General features: G+C 39.3%; 1 protein-coding gene across 4 annotated transcripts in view; it reads right to left on the bottom strand.

Moving 5' to 3' along the window:
- The window catches only part of SMARCA2 (SWI/SNF related BAF chromatin remodeling complex subunit ATPase 2), a 188,022-nt gene that overhangs the window by 163,655 nt on the left and 1,399 nt on the right, over nucleotides 1-22,968 (bottom strand). For 3 of the 4 annotated variants that reach the window (XM_074953295.1, XM_074953297.1, XM_074953298.1), the window contains exons 2-3: nucleotides 10,923-11,183; nucleotides 4,093-4,222 (exon numbers count right to left, since the gene is read on the bottom strand). In XM_074953295.1, the coding sequence (XP_074809396.1) occupies nucleotides 4,093-4,222; nucleotides 10,923-11,147 (355 nt within the window). In that variant the 5' untranslated portion in view covers nucleotides 11,148-11,183. Of the gene's footprint in view, nucleotides 1-4,092; nucleotides 4,223-10,922; nucleotides 11,184-22,318; nucleotides 22,489-22,968 lie in introns of those variants that run through there. The other variant, XM_074953296.1, reaches the window with a different exon arrangement.

The following is a 22,968-nucleotide window of genomic DNA, read 5'->3' as shown; positions in this document are numbered from 1 at the left end:
TCACTGTTCACATTCAACAAATACAATAATTGTTGGAGAAGGGAAACATTGGATAAAATCTATTTATTTTCCACTTTCAAAATCTGAAACATGTGGTATATGCCTTTGTCTCAACACTTACTCTCTTACACTCCCAGTTTGTGGTTATAGATTTTAAGGCCAGAAAGGACCACTATGATCATTTTAGTTGGACCTCATGCATAGCACAGACCAAAAACCTCATCTGATAATTTCTCCAACCCCATGACTTCTGTTTGGGCTACAGAATATTTTTGAGTGACATCCAAGTCTTAATTTAAAGACTACGTAATGGAGAATCCATCACATCCCTGCACAAGGTCTTCCAATGGCTAATTACCCTCACTGTTAAAAAAAATTGTGCCTTATTTATAGTAAGGCTTGGAGGAATTAGATTTATCAGTAAATGTCAGTAAACTTCAACTTCTCTATACACACAAACTGACATTTCCACTGATGACAGAAATTTACAGATAAGCAAAAAAACGCTGCTTAAGAACTTAGTTTTGATTTAAGAACATTTACTTTGTATATTTTGACTTGAGATATTGACACATTATATCTTAATGGTGATAAAGCTTTTACTTTTTGAATTTCATGTGCCATTACATAACTAAGCTCCCCATAACGTCCCAAAATCGTAAAAAAAGAAAAAAATTGAAAAGCTTGCAAATAAACATTGATATGTCAATTATTTAAAAAAAATGGAATTCTGCCAATCCTATTTACAGTATGAATTTGTTTGGTTTTAGCTTTCTACTACTGAATCTCATTATGTCTTCTTCTGGTAAATTAAAGAGCCATCGACTATAAGAAATCTCTTCCCCAGGTAAGTACTTGTAGACTATGATCAAGTCACCTCTGAGCCTTCTCATAGATAATGTAGTTTAAGTTTTTTTCCAAGTATAAAGGCATGTTTTTCAGCCTTCAGGTCATTCTTGTAGCTCTTTTCTGAACCCTTTCCAACTTCTCAATATCCTTTTTGAAGTGCTGACTTCAGAACTGGACACAGTATTGGTCACACCAATGTTGTATACAAAGGTATACCTCCTTCTTTATATTCCCTGCTTATATATCCAAGGATTGTTTTTGCCCTATACTTTGCTACAGCAGAGCTCAATTTCAACTAGGTGCTCTCGCTTTATTCCAGGATACAGCCTCGCCCTCCCTCCCATCTTGTATCCCCCTATGTTGACCTGCTTTGTTCCTTGATTTAGACAGCCAGGTGCAAGGTCACATGTTGTTCAAATGAGCTCACCTTACCAAGCAATTCAGATTGGCCTGTATCAGTAACCTCTTCCCATCATTATTTATCACTCCACTATTTTCAAATTTTACTAGCAATAATATTTTCTTCCAGATCATTGATGAAGATAGTGAATAGCATTGGGCTGAGAACAGATCACTGGGGGACCCCACTAGAAACAACCCATTAGAGGACAACTACCCACTAAAACAGCCATACTGGGTCCGATCAATGCTCCAGCTAGCCCAGTATCCTGCCTTCCGACAGTAGCCAATGCCAGGTGCTTCAGAGGGGATGCACAGAACAGGCAATCATTGTGTGATCCATCCCGTCATCCACTCCCAGCTTCTCACAATCAGAGGCTAGGGACACCCAGAGCATGGGGTTTCATTCACAATTAACGTTTATGAGCTAGCAATTAGTCAGTTTTTATTTCTATTTTGTGTAGATATTTTTAAATCAGTGTCACGTGGAACTAAGCCAAACTTTTGATCTCATCAAAACACCAAGTTTGCTTGACAACACCTATTTTCCATAAAACCATGCTGAGTGGCATTAATTATGCTACAAAACTTTACTTCTTTACTGACTATACCCCATATCAGTCTTTCCATGGTTTTGCCAGGGATCAGTGTCAGGCTAATCGGCCTACAGTTACCTGGGTTCATTTTGTTTGCCCTCTTTTAAAGATCAGCACGACATTAGCTTTTTTCCAGTCCTTGAACTTCCCCAGTCTTCCAAGATTTATTGGAAGTCAACATTAATGTTCAGATAGCTTCTCTGCCAATTTTTAATGCTCTTGGGTGCAAGTTATCTGGTCAAGCAGTTTCATGCACACCTCAAATGCCTGCTAACTTCAATAGACATTTTGAGTAAAACAATACATCAGGTCACATGATGTATGGAATAGGTGGCCTGTAGTATTTCAGGGACCAAAGCTAGAAAATGATGAAGGAAAGTGGACATAGTTGCTTCAGAACCCTTAAAATGTCCTCAGAGGAAAGTACAATGAAAATGGACAATCTTCAGATCACTTTAACCTCTCCAGTATTAGGACCAAGTATAGAAATGTAAGACTGGAAGGGACCTCAAGAAGTCATCAAGTCCAGCCCCCTGGGCCGGGGCAGAACTAAGTAAATATAGACCATCCTTGACAGGTCCAACCTGTTCTTAAAAACCTCCAATGATGGGGATTCCACAACAAACACTTACTTACACAGGTTGTAATAGTTCCTATTGACTTCAATGGTACGTGTGCTTAAACAAATGTCAACATGATTTTCAGGATTGGGTCTCTATTTGGGAGGATACCAAATTAATTCTAACTTAACCAGCTACTTGCAACACAACTTCCGGATAAAATGCTATTAGCTAAAACGTATGTTCTTACTGCCTACTTAAGTTCAAAGCCTGCAGCGAAATGGTCAATGAAAAAAAGAGATACTTCCCCCGCTACTTGTTAGCTTCCAAAAATCTTACTGTGTCACCCATCTGGAATCCTTCCCCCACATGCATATGAGGCACTTTCTACCACCACAATCTTCTTTGTGTGGAGGTGAAGAGAGAGGACATGCAAGCAAAGAAAGTTAAAGAAGTTCATAGGAACAGAGTTAAAGAGGATTTCTGAAATAAAGATGGAGTGAACATCTTAAACTGCCAAGACCAGAAGTTCAGCATTCTGTTTCCCCTGTGACATACACCAAAAAGAGCAGAAGATTCAGTCTGACTTAGCGTGTCATTTTTTTGTCTTGTTCATTTGGTCTATAAACACTTCAGCACAGGGACCATCTCTTATGTTTGTACATTGACTAGCACAATGGGGCCCCAATCCTGATCTTGAGGCGCTACTGTAATACAAGTAGCTGTATGTCACATTATTAAGCAGCTACGGTCCTAACAGGTGTTGCCAACTAAATCACTGCATATAGCTGCTTATATAATATGTCCCCCTTTAACATGTAAGCAGAGTCTCCTTTCTCTGTTACAAGTTGATGGGGCTGGAGGAGTTGGCAGGGCTGAGGGAAGCCACCATAAGAGCCTCTAAAATCAAATGTTGGCGATACCAAGCCAAACTCTGACAAAAGGCAAAATGGCCCCCCAAGCAATTTCATGAGCACTGCAAAAAAAAAAAAAAAAAAAAAAAAATCAATAGCGTATGCACCCACTTTCTGATCAAGTACAATTTATGGGGTATTTAGGTAGGACCACTCCCAGGTTAGAAGGGAGAGGTGGGTGTACAAAACACACCAACCATGTTTTCTGTCCCTTGGCTCTTTTCCCAGCACAACTCATAATGCAGTGCTTCTGCAGGTCTTGGATGCAGCTAACTTCCATTCTGCATGCCTGTTGTTGAACACAGATTTTCTGGCAACTGCCTATAACCAGTTCTTGACAGAATTTGGCTTCATCTGGTAGATATTAAAAGTTGTTCCAATATCTCTCTCAGGTATTATGCAGCACCCATTACCCAAGCAACTTCGGATCTCCCAATCTCCATGAGGTGGGAAAGTAAAACTACCCTACTTTACAGAAGGGGAGCTAAGGCACAGAGCCTTAGGGACATGCTTAAGGTCACAAAGGAAGCTGTGGCAGAACAGCGAATTGAACCCACTGCAAAGTTCCAAGACTGTATCCTAACCACTGGACCCCAGTATGTATCTCAGGTGAACATTCAAGAGAGCAAGAATTTTAAGTAGTTTTCAAAAGGTCACAATTCATCATGTCAAAACAGGCAAAAAGAAAACTGGGAAACCTATCACAAGGGAGTTGTGGCGCTGAATGTCTTCTAGGGAGCTGAAAAACATATCACATGAATAACATGTATCAACCTTGGCTATGCTGATCCATTGGACTCTGTGGTGGGCCCATTCCAGGGTGAGGCGGTCTCATACTTGCACTCTTCATGGAGCTACAATGCATGTCTTCAACCATTCCTTTTTCATGCAAGCCATCAATGGACTGCAAAATTAAAAAGAGATTTATACAGAGATATTTCTTTATGAACTTTCAAACTAGTAAGAGAAGTAAAAGCTTACATAAATATATAAAAAATAGACTAAAATGAGTAAAAACCTCTACATCTTCTTACTGCGAAAGGGTACAGGCGGACTCTTCCCGCCCTAGTCTATTCTAGAGGTAGACCTCTTGGGACAAGAGACCATAACTCAGGGATGAAAGACCCCTCCCTACCTCTCTCTCTTTCCCCTTTCAAGTATTCATTGAGACATCTGGGCAGTTCCAAGCACCACAAACTGAAGGCAAGTAGTACTTGGTACCATCCAATCAGAGAGTTGATCTGGGTGGTCCTTGTTTATAAAGCTGGGAAACAAAGGCCACTTATGAAAGTAAACTCTGTAGCTCAGGATGGAATAAGACTAGTTATTTTAACCCACTCTCTTCCTTTTAGTCACTGCTGTAATGGAATATCCCAAATGTCATTTCTCTTTGAACATGAAGATTCCACTGCAGAAAGCAACCTCTTTTTGGCCACATTCAAATGGTGGCGCCCTTAAGAATCAGTCACTCACTCACCCTTCACAACACTTCTCACCTGTATTTGGAGGGTGAGCATGGCCAGGGTTCTCGCCCCATCCCAAACTGGCCAAGACAGGGAAGTCAACTAAGGGTCAGAGAGATAATGCTAGGGGAGAGACTGTAATAGGGGATAGAGGAGAAAAATCCCTCTTTTTTTAAGCTCCATGTCATGGAAGAAAGGCCAAATCAGAGATAAGGGGCTTATGAGCAAAATTAGACACTTGAAAGCAGGAAATCCAACAGGTCACCAGTCGAAAAGATGTATTCCAATCTTTAACTGCATGTGCAGGGCTTGGGGTGAGCAAACGTTTTCAGAGATTCATAGATATTAAGGTCAGAAAGGGCAATTACGATCATCTAGTCTGACCTCCTGCACCATGCACAGAATCTCACCCACCCACTCCTGCAATAAACCTCTCACCTATGTCTGAGCTATTGAAGTCCTCAAATCAGAGTTTAAACACTTCAAGGTGCAGAGAATCCTCCAGCAAGTGACCCGTGCCCCATGCTACAGAGGAAGGCGAAAAACCCCCAGGGCCGCTGCCAATCTGCCCTGGAGGAAAATTCCTTCCCGACCTCAAATATGGTGATCAGCTGAACCCTGAGCATGTGGGCAAGATTCACCAGCCAGATAGGTTGGCACCTTGCTCTGTCCCCCACCTCCCCGGAAGGAGAGAGAGGCTCTCTTTCCTCATGGGCTGAACTCCTGAAATTCTTGTAGGAGCCACCCTGGACACAGCTCTTGCCATCTGCAATTTTTAACTCTCAAAATGTACATGGATTTGTGGGTAATTTTTTTTTTTAATTTGAGAAAAATAACCTGAGGGAAAACAGACTACTGAAAAAGAATGTAGGAAAAAAGTGCAGTAATCTATAAAGTGAGAAAAGGAAAGAAAAAGACAGTGTAAGCATGTCTTTATAGAAAAACTGCTTTATATACAACGTGTTTAATAGAGCTGGCCAAAAATAGTAATATTTTCCACACAAAAAATGCAAAGGAAATGAAGCCACTTACATTTTCACATAATTAACCCTCACCTGAAAATGGGATTTTAGGAAAAAATGACAGAAGGAAAAAAAATTTTTTTTTTTTTTATTTTGAATCAAAATCTCTTCATTTTGAATGAGGAAAATATCTCTTGCAAAAAAAAAAACAGTAGTTAAAGCTATTTTTCATTAAAAAGCTTGGGAAAAAATTCAACTAATCTTTAAGTCTAAACATCATTTTTGGCTGTTTCTAGCAGAAGAGGGGGAAAAAAAACACAAAGGCCCTCTCCATTCTGAAGTGTGCAGCCCCTTCCCATGCTATGAGGCACCCTCTTCTGGTTTTGGAGAGTTCACCAACATTGAAGAGGACACAGTTCTAGTTGTAGGTAGTCCACATGTTGCATACAGTTGCTACATTGACCTGTGTAGAGTTGGAGCCAAATTCATCTCTGGTGCAACTACATTAGAGAGTCAGAGTCACACTGTGGTTGAATTTGAGCCACAGCGTTTTGATGCTGAAGAATCAAAGCTCTAGTCCCAACTTTTCAGGTGGACACAGCGTGATTTATACCGGAAATTGGTCTCATCTGCAACACTTGGGTCCATTACAGCATATACTCTGGCGTGACTCGAGTGATTTCACTGTATTATGCTAACAGGCAGCAGCAAGGAAGGTTCCGTGACAGTTGGTAGGTCAGTTAAGAAGAGAGAGCAGAACCAAGGGCCCTTTGAAGAGGTTCCCTCCCCCCTCCCTAATTAAAAAAAAAAGTACTAAAACACAGAAAGAGAGGATTGGTACCAGGGGAGAAACAAATGTATAACCAGAACGCCCCTATGTCAATTACAGAGTGGGGGATTCACTTGCGGAACTGCAAAGTAACTTCATAGTTAAAAGGATGCTTTCGGGGTAAAGTGACCCAAAGATTTTTATTTTATTTTTTTTGGTAAAAGAAAAGCTTTCACAAAACCTAAGGCCAACACAAATATTTCCACAACTTTTAAACACCAGGGCAGGGGGAAATCTACAAATGACAGAGGATTTGCCCTGAGTGAGAGTAAGCAACCCAAGCATTACGCAAGTGAAATTTACTAGAAACTGATTACCAACACCGGTGAATCTGATTGGTCTATTTTTTAAGTTGTCCAAACTATGAGAACTTAAGATTAAAACAGCATGAACATTTTTAAAAGGTTAGTTTCAATTATGGTGTTCCTAACTTAAATGAGAAATTTGTACTTTTAAGTATAGTTTTCAACCTGACAGCCTCTATTTATAGAGCAACCCTTAAGAAAAAGTCCTAGAAAATGTAACAAGAGAAGAACCCAATAGGGGTCTACAAAAATTAAGTAGAGTTACATATCTTTTCTATAGAATCATTTTATAGTTACATAGCAGGAATATAACCAACTCCATATAATGGTTAAAAAAAAAATCTTACAGAAAGGATCTCTAACCCTACCTCACTCCTACTGGTCCCATACCTATTAAATTATATAAAGACTCTTTTTTCCACAAGGAATTTGTTAAGGAAAAGAGTACAACCTATAACAATGTAATGGTACTACTCCGCGTTTTGGGGATGGAGATAATATTTCAATAATTATCATAGAAAATAATGAGCATTAGAATTTAAGGCTTTTATTAAATGATCCTTTTTAAACATAGTCACTTTCCATTGTTCTATATAAATAAGCATTTGTGGGGACAGACTATGTCATAAATTGTTCTTCTGAAAACTGGGGGAGGCCTCAATTACATGCAGGGCCACATGACATTCCCATTTACAGAATTCATATTTTAGGCAATGGCTAAGCTTATGTAATATGTCTTAACTACACTGCCTTTATTGTATGTTTAAGTAACCACATTAATTCACAAGTTACATTGCATCACAATTACTTGAAGATCAAATCTCCTTAGTTTACAAATGAAGAATTTTTTTTTTTCCTGACAGACCTGCAGCCTCAGCCTGGGATCTGAGAGCCAAGCTGAGTTATTTCTATTTATACACTGTCACTAGTGAATAAATTTTCTGCAGGCTAAATGTTGTTCAGTTATATACGTGCCATCAATGTAATTGCACTGGAATAATTGAGGGCACAAATGGAGGACAATGGCGATGCAAATGTAGCTCTGGCCACTGGGTCTTTGCCAACAATTTTGTTGATCGTATATGAGCCAAAGAAGAATCCATTTCACTCTTCCAGGGGTCTGATTCTTCAAGCTTGACAGTAATAAGTTATTTTTTCCCCACTGTTCCAGAAAAGTTAGTTTATAGTATCAGTCTTAACCATAAGTATTATATGTAAATTATTGATTTATAGAAAGAATAAGTTTTCTTGTAGGCAGGATTTCTAGTTGTTGGAATGCATAACTTATTTTTCGTATCAGCATTGTTATTAAATATACAAACTGTAAGAGTTATGCTTTATTACCACCAACTTAAATAACTGATCAATATTAACATGTGCTTTAATATGTTCTTTTAATTTAGTGTGAGGGTTCTATTATTCATTGCAAGTTAATGACGTGTCCAAATGGCAATTGTATGTTTATATTTCATGTGTATAAGTATTTTTTTTTTTTTTTAATCTCCACATAGGGATGGGCCAGGCACACGTTCTCCAGCAGCACATTTCTATGGCACTTTTTCTCACTAGTAACATATTGCTGCATTTGATCATAACTGTGAAGAGTCATGTTACACAATACCAACCACTACTGACTGGTATCACAAATAGGTGACATGATGCTGAATTAGCTGGCACAATGCTGGATATGATATTCTTTTGGAAGTTTTATCCCAGGTCCTAAGTGCCTAAGGAGCCCAAATCTCACTGGCTTGCAGTAAGACTCAGGGTATGTGCACAAATCGAGAACTGTATACGGGCTAGCAGCCTACCCAAGCTAGCTCAGATCTAGCCAGCATGAGTAATAATAACAGCGAACACAGTGCAAGCTTTCAGAGCAGGTTAGTGAGCCAACTATGTAGCCAGGAGATATACCAGGCTTACACTACCCATGTTGAAGCCCGTGCTGTACTGTCTGTACAGCTATTGTTACCAAAGCTAGCAGGATTTAAGATAGCTCAGATAGGACAGTCTTTGCTGCTTAGACATCCTCTACAGCTCCCAAGTGCCTAAGTCACTTTTGAAAAATGAGACTTAGATGCTTCTAAAAATGTTACCCCTGGTCTGTGCGAATCAGTCACCATTGTTTCAGCTATCTAGACTCTCCACAATCATGATCACACACACAATAAAATTTTCTAGCAAAGACAAGCCTAAAGATGCCTGGGACAGCAGATCTGCTACTGTGGTCCAGAAGAGAAAAAACAACAGAGACTCCTTCCTCTCCTGTGAAGTTCCTGAGCTCTACAGAAGAGGAGAGCATGGAATTTGTGTGGTGTATGCTCTTTCAGCATTTTAAAAAGCCACTATTAGGTGACCAGGAGGGGGGTGGGGCAAATTTAGAAGTTAGAGACACATTGTGAACCAAAAAAATCTATGGAAATGGAATCTGTAACTGCTCTTCTGCTGAACTGCAGATGCTTTCCCTCTTTTGTGTGCCTCAGGATCTCTCAGGAGACAAGCAGCAATCAGAGATGGGGGGAAGCTAGGCAAGCAGCCCAGGAGCCCTTTGGAGTTCAGCAGGGCACTGACCGCAAGGGGCACTACATTGACACTACAGACACAAGATTGTAAACAGTGTTTGTGGAGAGAAACAGATTAGAGCTCAGCTAATTTAATGCTTCAAGTTTTACATGCATAAAATGTAAGCACTGAACTGACTAAGTCCTACATCAGCTTGCCTCTTCAAACATGAAGATTTCAGAAGGTTTTACAATCAAGGACGCTCCAGCAACCAGTGACCTGCCATACTCAAACTCCACAAGGCCCTGGCCCCGGGTTTCTCTCCCCCCCGGTGATGTTTGTTTTATGAATGTTTTAATGACAGTTTTTCATGTCAAAGATTTTAGCCAATATCATGTCCTTGTTGATAACTTTAAATGGCATCCTCACTGACAATGATCCAGTCAGCATGAAAGCTAATAACTTCACTTTAAAATGTTTTTCCTTCAAAACTATCACATGCACTGTCACGAGCATCCAAACATGGAAATTGGGCAGCTGAAGAGGTTTCCACTTCTGGAGAATTTAAAAAAAAAATATTAAAAGTTTTCTTTAAAGGGGTAACTTTTTAAGTTGTAATTTGAAAACTGTTCTATCTATCCCTAATTGGGAGCACAATTCTAATTCCCCTCAGAAAGAGTCACCAAAATAAGTCATACTTAAAACATTTTACAGGAGCGAGACATAGGGTGTCTATATGGGAAACTAAGCTTGACAGGTGAAGCTTTATTGCAACCTTAATGCCATAATAACTTTGCTGCATAATTAGAGGTTGGAACACATGGGAGAAAGTTTCAGGAAGAAATCCCAGACACACATATTTTCAGACAGCAATGATTGAGCAAGGTATTTAAGCACATGTATAACTATAAACTCATAATCCCCACTGAGGTCAGACTAGTCACCTGCTTTAACTTACACATACATTCAAGTGTTTTAATGAGCTGGAGTTTATGTAAGTTAACTTGGAAATAAAAATTTTCATCAGTGTGGAAGTTCTTTAAGCATAAGCCCTTAAGAGGCAAGAATTCCATTTTCATGAAGTTTCCTTCTGCAATAATAAAACAAAAAGGGAGAAAAATCCATTAAAATGCACTATGGAAGCAAAACATTTCCAAATGGACTTTTAAATAAGGAGTCTGCCCTAAGATGTAATGTGTGGTATAATTAGAAAGATTGCCAGGCTGGCTTTGTGATGCTCCATATTTATTCTCTAGTAAGGACTCTACCATGTCAAAATGTGTGCTGTTTACATGTCAGGTGACTTTTTGTTTAACTGCCAGCAACTGCAGGCTTGAACTGCTGTCTGAAAAAAAATAAAAACATGCTCTGCGCAATCTGAATTGCGCATCATCTCCAGTAATAAAGATGGAATCAGAATTTAGTTGGTAGTTTCACTGGTGAGCCACAAAATAGAATACAGGGCTGCAGACAATATAAAAGTATGCTTTTATCAGTAGCTGTAACTCTGAGAAACATAGTGCTCACTTGCAGATACAATTACCTTGTGCATTTGGTGCATGCCCTCCTGTGGATAATCAGTGGGCCCCATGCTAGGCATTGAATGTGGAACACTAGGTGGTCCAGGACTCGGTCCCATCATGCTGTGTACTGAACCTGGAGAGGGTCCTGGTCCTGGGCTAGGTCCTAGAATTGGTCCAGGTGATGGGCCTGGCCCCGGGGAAGGGCCAGGATGAGGCATTGCGCCAGGATCTGTTGGCGTGGACATCTATATTCCGTCCCTTTTCCGATCAACAGAGCAGCTCTAATTTCAAAAAGAAACAAAACAGTATTTCTTACATAACATGAGGGTTAGTGAGTATAGTCAGTAAGAAAGTATGCTTGATAAAACAATTTTTTTGACTAGCATCAGACACACAGGTGACTTGTCATCAGCAGAAAATGCTTCAATGATCCTTAGTGGGATGCAGCAATTTGCCCATCCTTCAGAAAGGTCATAGAGAAATGAGACAGTTCAGGCACGTTCTGGACATATTTATAAATCATCCACAGAAGCAAGGTGGATAAAAATCAGCAATTTTTTAATTAAAAATTGGATTTTATTTATTTAAATTAAATACAGGTTTATTAAAATGAACCTATTTACAATTTAATTTAAATTGACAATCTATTACAATCATTTAAATACAAAAATATCAAGCAGTTTGTGTTTGCTGCCAACATTTAAAAAAAGTAAAAATACTGAACTGATCAAAGTCACTGGCTAAGCACCCAGAGCCAGAGTTTGTTGAAGTGCTAAACCAGCTTCTGACAGCAGTAGCCTCTTCTGCAGGTGCAGACAGAATATTTTCTCCAGTTTATTCAACTAGTTCAGTTCAATGACTAGTTCCTTCAAAGTTAAGAAACCAATTTGGAGTTGAAAAATTAAGAGAACTTGTTTTCTCCTTCCAGTCTATAAATAAAAACTGAGTGTGAAAGGATGAGATCTACTAGTTCTAAAATTTTCAAGGACAGGGTGACTAGAAACAATCAGTTCAATTCACAAATTACAGATAAGTTTTGTTTAATAAATCAGTTAATTTTAAATGCAAAACACATTTTCACAAACTTTTCTTTTATGCATCCAGCACATTTAAGGTACTTTATGTCATGAAAAAAATGTGCATTTTAAATTATTTGGATGGAAATTCAAATTTAAACCTTGACATAAAATGATTACCTTTTTATTTTCAGTGATTTACTAGATACTGCACCATTCACTATTTTCTAACAAGTATAAAAATTGTAAAAATAATATAACGTTAAGCGACATAATTGCTCAACTAAATGTGTATAGATATAGATTTATCCTCCTGATTAGCAAAAAGCAGCACTAAATTCAGTGTAACGTCATAGTTAGTTGTAAATCAACACGTTTGAGTGGTTATCAACCAATAAGAATCAACCTTTAGGAAAATAACTGAAAAGTACAAATGCAAAACACAATTAAAACTGATAAAATTAAATCAATGTTTCCTGCTTGCTGATTTAAATCATAATTAAAATCAGTAACTTAAATCAAAATGACTTAAATCATTCCATCCTGCACAGAACAGCATATTTGATAGGCTACAGGAAACAACACCTGGAGAATACAAATATAAGTAACTTAAATCACTAACACCAAATTATATCACATGGAGTTAGAGGGAAGATTGTTAAAGGCATGAAGGACACTTAGGGCTCGTCTATACTAAAATCGCTATCATCTCTCCCATCGGCATAGTAACTCCACCTCCCCGAGCAGTGGTAGCTATGTTAGTGGGAGAGCTTCTCCCGCCGAAACAGCACTAGCCACACTAATGCTTAGGTCGGTGTAACTTACGTCACTGGTGGCGGGATGGTGGTGGGGGTATTCACAACTCTGAGCAACATAAGTTCTACTAAAGTAAATGCTAGTTTGTACAAGCCCTTAGGCATCTAACTCACATCTGTGTCTTTTGAAAATCTCTCCCTACGTGCCTCAGAGGTGATTGGGGTGAAGTTCTTACTTATAAAAATAATAATGCACAAAAAATTAAGGATTTTATGAATATAAAATCTTTACATTAGACAGATTTTTTAAAAAAAACCACACACAAGACATTAATTTAGGACTTTTATTACCTCAGTGTGCAATAGTGATATCAAGTGAAATACACAAAGGACAGACTGCTCTGGAGCGAAAAGAGAGTTGTAATTCACTTGAGGGGTTCTGTTGATGTCAGAAACCATGAGAATGCAGCTCATATGACTTATAAAATGACAAGAGCCCAGAGAATGAATGAGAAGCCCTCAAACTCGCTGGAGAGCCAACCATTTTATTTATTTCTGTGTATTTAACAAAATAAATGGAAGCAGGATACAAGTTGGGATCATTCTTCACCTCTCTCACACTTAAGACTTTTGTCAGTGTCCAACATTTAGAACTTTTAGTTCACCAGTGTCAATGAAAGACTCATGTAATGCAAGAACATGGATGTCCTCTAAGTCAATGAAAGGAAATGATAGGTCATTCCCTTTCATGGTTTGCCAAGAAATAATAATAATTAACTAAAACTACAACAAAAAACAATTACTTATTTCTAAATCAGGTGCTTTAAAAATAATAATTCTTGTTTTACCGTATGGCATCAAAATATAGTAGAGTTAACAGAGTTCCGCAGGAAGAGTGGACAGGTCAGGGGACTGATAATGGGACACAGAAACTTTCATCTCCCAGATCTAGAACCAAAGACATGCAAACTAAGCCATAACACAACCTCATTATCCTCTAGTGGCTGTTCAGTGATGTATATGAAATAAGTCATCTCAACCCAGTTACTAGAGAACAGGTGTAAATCATCATCATAACTGGCTTCTCTACTGGTACTGCTAGTTGGTTGCCAAGGGCTGAATGTACATAAAAAAGAAAACTACCCTACAGTCATTCCACTAGGTTAGACAGGAGGCCTGGAGGCAAGGCAGGATGGGGAAGGATACACTGCTGGCTGTTCCCTATTGCTTCTGTTCTGTGCACATGGAATTTGAAATTTACAGTATTGACAATCTTGCTCTTTTCAACAAGCTGTGTGTTCACAAAACCAAATATTGCAAATAAGAAAAAGGTCTTCTACATTGAGAGCATTCCCTGATTTCTCCCCATTAACCTAGGTGTTGTCAGGAGTCAAAAACCTTTTCACAAGCTTTTATTTATAAACTCCCTACTGTTATGTTTTATTATTTATTTATTTCTCTGCTTTGAGTCAAGGCAACAAATTGGAACAAGTGCTGTTGAACTCACTTAAAATAAACTATCTTGGGAGCCCACTCCTTGCAGAATGAGACAGTGATACCTCTGAAGCTTTACTCTTCAAAACAAAAGATAACAACAGAACACCACAGGGCCTAATTAGTCCCCCTGCAATCCCATGGCATCCCCACAAAAGGAATCATGTTTTTAAATGATCGCAACTGTATACAGCTTCTTAGAGGCCTGCAATAAGACTGTTCTTGGAATCAAAGATATTTCCACACAGCAAAAAGAGTTTTTAAGGGATATTTACCATGCTGAAATGTACAGCAGCATTACAAGGACCCTTTTATAGTTGTCCCCCTATATCATGGAAGTCAAACACATCTTAACAAAGTAAAACCTAGCAGCATCACCACCATTAAGGCTGCATTTAACAGAAACTATGCAATCAATATGAAAGTACAATAAATATTTTCATTGCACAACATCCTGAAATCCAATATCTCAGGCATTACTTGTACCTAAACCTGTTCATTAGAAGAGATATTGAACACTCCTTTTATATGCACATTTATTTCAAACTTAATTTTGAGTTTTCATAAAAATTAACTGGCCTCAGTTACAGCTTCATGTAAACTGCAAGATAATTTATATGTACATTAGAAAGTTCATGTAAGCAAACTTGGAAGATTTAACATTCATTTCTAATGAGGTACCAACTGCCTAAGCTGTAAAAACAATCACTACTGGGGTGAATCCTGCATGCCTTACTCCAGATCAAGCCCTTTAGTTTTATTTCTGTTAAGAGGGATAAACTCACCCAATCTTGTAAGATAACATTGTGGAATCTTCTTAAACCAATTTATATTCAGAGATTTTATTTTACAAAGAACACAATTCTTCTATACCAAGCAGTAAATTATAAGAGCTAACTTCTTGGAGGAATGTAAAAAAATTAAATGACTATGGCTATGAGCCAGGAGCAAGTTCTGCCTGAGGGTCCACAGGATCTAATAGAGGTGGTGGTCCAAACTATTTTCTGCATCAGAAGTGGTCTACAAAATGAAAAAACAGTGTGCCACTCTATAAACCAGAGGAGTTTATACACTATTCTATCAAATGAGGATCTGTTAATAAGGCAGAACTGTAAAAAAGATTATGGCTTAATAGGTTTCAAAAATATGTGGGGTATATGTTTACTGGGATCATCAAAGGAGCTTAAAGAGACTTAGGTGGCCAACTTTAAACTCCTCTGAAAAAATCTCAGACTCAATTCAAAAGCAAAATTTCACCAAGAGATACCAACTACAATGTTGGCAGAGTGTGGGTCAAATTCTGTCCAGATTACAGCAGCATATCTCTGGCTAGCATTTGGCCCTGTGTATTTAGATAAGTAAACAAAAGAACACTGTCATAGTCAGTCTTGGTCAATTAGTTTGGACGGGGAATTTACTTACTTACAGAAATGAGAAGAGCATTTGCAATAGTGTTTTAAGAATTATATTAAAAAATCAACACATTTCCCCTGACCCATATAGTCAGGACTAAGTGCCCAATCTTGCAGTCCTCACAAGCCAAAATATTACAGTGGCTTCAAGGAAAGTTTGCATCTGTTTTTGAATTGAATCCCTTTACATCAAAGAGAAAGTTCCCCTGAGCCAATGGCTCATCAGGTGGAGATGAGTAAGGCACTTCAGTTTCATAGCCAACAGTACACCAGCTAGTGATGTGGCCAGCATCACATCCGACTGCCTTCGGCAACCCTAATGGATCAGGTACCTATTTTGCAGCTATGTGAACTGGAAGTGACCTTTCAGTGTGAGATTGAGTGAGACACAAACCCACAACCTTCGGGATTGAAGTCAAGCACCTTAACCACTCAACCACGATACCTTTGCATCAGGGTCCTCAAATTCCTACCAGGGAGAGCACAAAACTGCATGGACTGCAGACACAGGAAGGGCTCTGCTGTGTCCATATGTGTGTGGGAGAGAGAGTCCCCCTTGTGTATGGAAGAGGATAGAATGGCATGTGGCATATCTCCGTATGCGGACTGAGGGAGAAAGCAATCTGGCTTTCTTTCCCACACCTATATGGGCCCAGGAGATCCTTTTCTGTGTCTGCAGTCTATACTGGGGGAGCAGGTGGTGACTGGGCTCATCCTGGGGAAGTATGCTATCCTCCTTCCTGATATTACATTATCTGAATCTGCCACAGGCAGACCCAGGAAAGAGTTCATGTCAGTGTGGCTCCAGTTAAGCTACATGGGGATGGGAGATGAAGGAAAGCCCATGGGATCCAGAGCTAAGGCAAAAGACCTCCTGGGGATCTGCCAGTTTTGTGACCAGATCATACAGCCTTTTCTGGACCAGTCATTGTTGCGTGGGGTGCAGAATGTTCGTATTCTGTAGAATTTGAATGAGTTATCAGGGCCAGATAAATACCTTGACCACAAAATATTTGACCCTACTGCTTTGTGTGTGTGCAGAAGACTTCACTGAGGTGTTTGTAACAGGGTGGCTGGGAAAGCCTAGGGCAGGGGTAGTCAATTATTTTTTGTCAAGGTCCAAATTTCTTGGTCAAGGTATAGTCAAGGTCTAGAGAAAAGAATAATAATGATAATAAGTAAAAAGATTTTGGGATCTGTTTAAAATAGTCTAGCGGTCTGGATTTGGCCTGCAGTCTGTCTATTGACTACCCCTGGCCTGATTACAGGACACCTAGGTTGAGTCAAGTGATCCCAATGCAAAAGGCAGCAGGGAGCCACAGGGGTGGGGGTTCCTACAGTGAGAGAACTGCAGAGTGAAGCTGCAGGGAAAGAGTCTCCTGCAGTGGTCCCTGAGGAAAAGAGAGTTCCTCAGGATGAAGGGGCTGTGCCCAGCTTAAGCCTGGGTGGAAGATATTGTGTGTGCGTGTGAACTTTGTTAATTTAATAAAACATCCAGGCCTTAAGAAGGGCTCTGACTGAAAGACAGAGTGTGGAGTTTGTTACAGGAGCCCTGGTGAAGGGGAAAACAAGGGCAGGGCACAGCAGAGGCACCTCTAGCCACGAGGGGGGCACACAGTCATCCCTGTTACAAGTGCTCTTGGTTGCTAAATATTACTAAACAATACATAAAGAACAATGCAGCAGTTTCACTGGCATTTGCGTGCCCACTGGTTTGATTTTTAAACACCGATAGCAGCTGAGCACATTACAGAATGCATACAGAACCACATTAAGTTAAATAGTCCACACCGAATGTCTCAAATAGCTCTCACCCCCTAGTGCCCTAACCAAGCATAAACCTGGAGTTACTCATATTAAGCAAATGGTTGACCAACATATAGGTGTTTCATTATGCTCTGAAGGTAAAAAAATCTGGTGGACCAAAGTAAAAAAAAAATCCTTAGCCAAGAATGCCTCTACCTCCAAATCCCCAACATATCTGTCTGCTGATCTCATTTGGAATGATGGCCTTTGAGGTAGTCAGATCTAAACCATTTAGGACTTTATCTATTAGAAACAACACTGAATTACTCCAGAAGCAGAGTGGAAGCTACTACAGTTCACAGAATACAGGTGTAGTATGGGCTTTTAAAGTGTAATATGCAATCCACTCTAAGGGCTTGTCTACACATGAACTTATTCTGGGATAAGGTAGGGCATGAATTTAAACCACTATAGTTGTTATACTGGTGTACCTTCCCAGGTAGACACACTTATTCTTGTACAAGAGAGCCTTTTTCCAGGTTAGCTCATGTGGCTTTCTAAGCAGTTTAAGCTAAACCAGAAAAAGCCACTCATACCAGAATAAGTGTCTACCTGGGGAGTTATAATATCCTGGGCAAACAAGCCCAAAGAAGGCATGCTTCTATATTCTACCCTAGGTTACGCTCCGAGGTGGCCTTTAACATTAACCATAGATAGTGAACAACGTAGTATTACCGCCTAGAGTTAACAGAGGCATGGGTGCTTGTTGCTGTTCCACATCAAGGAAAGGCTGCAACATCTGGGCTAGAGCCAAATGAAATAAGCAGAGCATGCCACCGCTATTACATGGGTATCCAAGAATAGTTGGGCACCCCAAAGGACCCAGAGACTGCAGACCACTTTTTCATAGGACAGACATACTCTAGCAACAGACAAAGCAACCACACATATTTTCAATTCCTCTAGTTGTTGCCTCTCACCAGCAAACAGAACCTTGATCTTTTCCAGACTGAGTCAACCTAGATTGGGTCTCAGCCAGATAACGCAAAGCAAGGAATCTGGACCATGAGGATCTCATGGAAAGACAAAGCAGAGCTGAGTGACAGCAGCATGCTGACAGCACTGTAGCCCAGAGTGCCTCACAATGTTAGGATGTTACAATATTCTGATGTTATCTATTGGGATATAATGACCATTCAACCCATCTCCAGACTGAAGTCATGGCCAGCAGGTGCTTTTAAAAGATACAACAGAAAAGCAGGATACTTTGTTACTGAAAGCAGAAAACAGGGGGGCACCTTTCTGTGTCAACAGGGAAAATAAGAATTGCATTACTAACTTTTCATAACATTTGCTTAATTTTTGTAAGTAAAAAAGTCACATTGTATAACTGAAACCAAAAAATTCCAAAAATTCATATCAGGAAGTAATGAAGGCAACTCATTATAAAATAAAATGAATGAACCACGTTTAAAAATAATTCCAGTGAATTATGCATCTGTTAAATTCTTATAAAATACCACAGCATTAGACAACATCTAATAGAACACTAATATTGTTGTTTAATCACAAGTGAGCAATTCTGTGAAAAAAGGGTACACAGAACATTACAAACCAGTAAAGGTGAAGGACCAGATCATCAGCTCATGGAAACAAGTGTATTTCCATTTATGCCAGTGGAACTAGACACATTTACGCCAGCTCAGGATCTCGCTTCACATATTTAAGTAATTCGTGATAAAGAACACTTTTGGAAGGCAACTTGCAGTTTGGAGTACAAACCAGAGGAGTGAGAAATAAGTCCCACTGAACTGCCTATCCTGATGCTAACTAAGATCAGGTCTCAGAGTGGTAGCCGTGTTAGTCTGTATCAGCAAAAAGAACAAGGAGTACTTGTGGCACCTTACAGACTAACACATTTATTTGGGCATAAGCTTTTGTGGGCTAAAACCCACTTCATCAGATGCATGCAGTGGAAAATACAGCAGAAAGAGAGAGACACACACACAACATGAAAAAATGGGGATTGCCATACCAACTCTAACAAGACTAATCAATTAAGGTGGGCTATTATCAGCAGGAGAAAAAAAACTTTTGTAGCGATAATCAGGATGGCCCATTTCAAACAGATGACAAGAAGGTCTGAGTAACAGAAGGGGAAAAATTATGCCCAAATAAATTTGTTAGTCTCTAAGGTGCCATAAGATCAAGTTCTCTCCCCAACAAGTCTGCATGTGGAGTTAGTAGCACTCTTCAGTGCTACACGTGTGGATTGTACTCTGTTTAGGAGGACTGAAGACTGACTCAAGGCTTTGCTGATTGGTTAGGGATTAAATTACTATACTGTGACCTTTTCTACAGGCATTAATCACAGTTATTGAATGTCCTCTTCATGTCAGATTCTGAAGAACACAAACCATCCATTATGCGGTGGGAGAGGAAAAACAAATCATTGTATTATTTAGGGGCACAGATTGACCTCATCTTCACGGGGGGGGGGGGGGGGGAGGTGTGTTCTTAACCCAAGTTATCTAACTCAAGGTAAAATCCTAGTGAAGACAAGGCAGTTTGTAGTTTTCATATGAATATCTAACTCACACACAGAGCTACCTGAGTCAGGTTAAGAACACACCTCCTTTCCTAGTGAAGACACAGGCTGTTTGAGGTGATGTGTACTCCCCCAAATATTTTTAACATTATAGTTAGATACCCCAGGCTTTGAAAATCTGGTTTTGCACTAGCCCCTTCTACTCTACAAGGATAAAAAAGAAAGAAGAAGATGGAGGGGGAAGAGAGAGACTTTTGAATGAGGAAGAGGGGACTTTAAATGTGTCAGACAAAAAAATTCCATTCACAATCCCAATTTCATTGTCATGTCATGTTTGCAAACTACCAAACTTGTGAGTTAAAATGAGGGCTTGCTCCACAATGTTCCATTCTCTATTTTATCTTGCTAATGAGTCATAAACTTCTGCCTGCCACCATTTTCATGACAAGTGATCTTTATGTCACAATCCTGTGTTTATTACTTCAGTGGGAGAATCAATCAGAAAGAAGAAATTGCGCTGAGGTGGGTGGAGGTCTAGGAGGCTTTCTTTTCATGCAATCCTCATCAATAGCAGCAAAAAAATACACAAAAACAGTGTTTAATGATTTGTGGCAGGCATACTCATTTGCTCTCTAGTGACAATTCCCCTTTAAAAAGGGATCACATCAATATTATTAATCAGGACCATAATTTGAGAAAGAGTGCAGACATTTTTTTTAAAGTTATTACTGTGCACCTTCTGATCTTAACTTCAAACAAAAACTGAAAATAAGATATTTTCGGATATTAATTTTAGTTAGACTTCTGTCAAGAATATATTAAACAGAATTCCAACATTCACAATATAAAAGTGCTAGCTGGGTCACTTCTTTCTTGTCAATCTCAAGCTCAGGTATTGGTCAAAGCACTTTTCAAACTTGACGAAAAATGCTCATAGACCACTTTAGAAATGAATAAAAGAAAAAGATCTAAGACTGCTTTGAACACATTCTTGTGGAGCATATTTTCTATGAAACACCATAGTAATGCCAGTCCTGAAGCTGAGACATAACTCATAAGAGAGATACTGTATTTAACAAAGCATTACCTTCACCTCTGTCAAGTCCACATGTGTCTCACGATATGCCTAACTTTGAATTTATTTAAAAATGCTCATTACTGGTATGATCTTTTTGCCTCATACTGCTGATGTGTTACATATGGGCATAAAACCTGTCTCTAATCCTGTCCTTTTGGTACATCATTTTTTTTCTTTGATTAACAAAGAAAAAAAAGTCAATGAGAATAATAGGGCAATTAGGTTCCCAAAGAGAAAGTGTGCCTTGATTTGCATAACAATACACTAACTCACACAGTAAAAGCTGCCCCACCTCCTAACGTGTAATTGGTATATACTACCGAAGGAATGGAATTCTGGCTTAACATTCATTGTCCTACTCCAGACCTCCGGGGTTAGTGGCTGGAACTAAAGGATACTGAAGTAAAGGGTTGTTGTTGTTTTTTTAATGCAGAGGAGAACAATGCTGTATATGAGAGACCTGGAATATGCCTTTTTAAGAAAAAAAATAACCTCAGTATTTAGTTTGCTATAATTTTCAAACCTTTGTATCTAACTCTTCATGCAAATTACTAACCAGTTATCTAAAATCTTAATCAAAATAATTATAAAAGAATGGAACCCTCTCAAACGTTTGTAAATTTTGAGAAGTAAAAATGAAGGGTAAAACTGCAAGCACAAAGGAAAACCACCTCAAATACACTCTACATAACAACTAAGATTTAATCAAAATATGCATTTAATAATAAATTTAGTGGCATTGATTTTTTTTCAACCTAATTATTTATTGTAGTAAAAACCTAATTCACCAAAATCTCTTTGCTATTCTGTAGTATTTGTTATAACACTAATCATTTTGTTTGGAAAAACAAAAACCAACAACATTATAAATTTCCTCTTCTCTGTTTGCGAAGTAAAAGCTTTCAAGAGTTAATCTAAGTGGAGTGGGGGGGAGAAGCACCAAGCATTATACACACATACAAACTTCTGATTAAAAATATGAAAAGAAATCCAAACTGAACTGTCCCCCAACCCTAGAGCTTGAGATAGTTGGAGAATGCAAGTTTTCTCATTCGGGTTTTCTTCATTAAATAGTAAGCTTTTGCCTTTAAAACCCCACAATGAATCTTCCGGGAGTTTTGCATAGGCCTCAAGTTTCTATCTGGCAACACACATAGGTGCTTCAAGCCACACACACAGAAAGACACAGGCACTAGCAAGCACATTTAGTAGAGCCATATTTTCCCTCCTCCCTTTCTGGAAAGTTTTAGACCCGATCGACAAGACCTAAAAATCCATTTTCCGGAGCCAGCCCCATTTCCTTCTCTTACTTTACAGAGCAATGGCTGCAGTCACAGCTTTCCCCTGCTGGGTTAAGAGACCTTTACCTTAATGAAGTGGCACCAAACAACAGATCTAGGCACGCACAAGGGGGTTTAGAAGCCAGATGCGCGGACTGAGAGCATGTTTCATGGCAAAGCTAGGCCTGGCTCTCCCCTTCTTCCCTCCGTCATCATGTCATGCTGATCAAACATGTCTGTGTGTGTGTGTGAGAGAGAGAGAGCGAGAGTCTGTATTTGGCGGCTGTGACTTCCTGATTCTCTGCTGCTGATCACACACACGGGAGGGGGGGGAAAATCCCCAACCACCACTAAACCTCGCCTCTTCCTCTCTCCAAGCAGACACAGAGAAGCTAGTTCAAGCTGTCCTCCTTCTCCTGCTCGACTCACTCAAACGCACAGCGACCAGCAACAAACTGCAACATTTGCTGCTAGCTCCCCCCCTTCTCTCCTTCACTTAATTGTCAACAGAAAACTTTTTTTTTTTGGTAACCAAAAAAAATTCCCCCTCCCATGGTGTAGCGATGAGGCTCCCTTCTCCCCACAGAACACAAATGTATGCTTACATGAATGTGCATGCACAACGCCCCCCACCCCCAGCTCCCCCCAAAAATGACTGACACATTTTTCTGTGCATACCGGAAATAAAATGTTTTTTGCTTTGAAGGTGATTATAAAAATTGGAAGCGCATGTTATG

This window comes from Natator depressus, chromosome 5 (genome assembly GCF_965152275.1).
Source record: "Natator depressus isolate rNatDep1 chromosome 5, rNatDep2.hap1, whole genome shotgun sequence".
Classification (NCBI taxonomy): domain Eukaryota; kingdom Metazoa; phylum Chordata; order Testudines; family Cheloniidae; genus Natator; species Natator depressus.
Note: the sequence above shows the minus strand (reverse complement) of the source record. Positions and strands in the feature narration are given on the sequence as shown.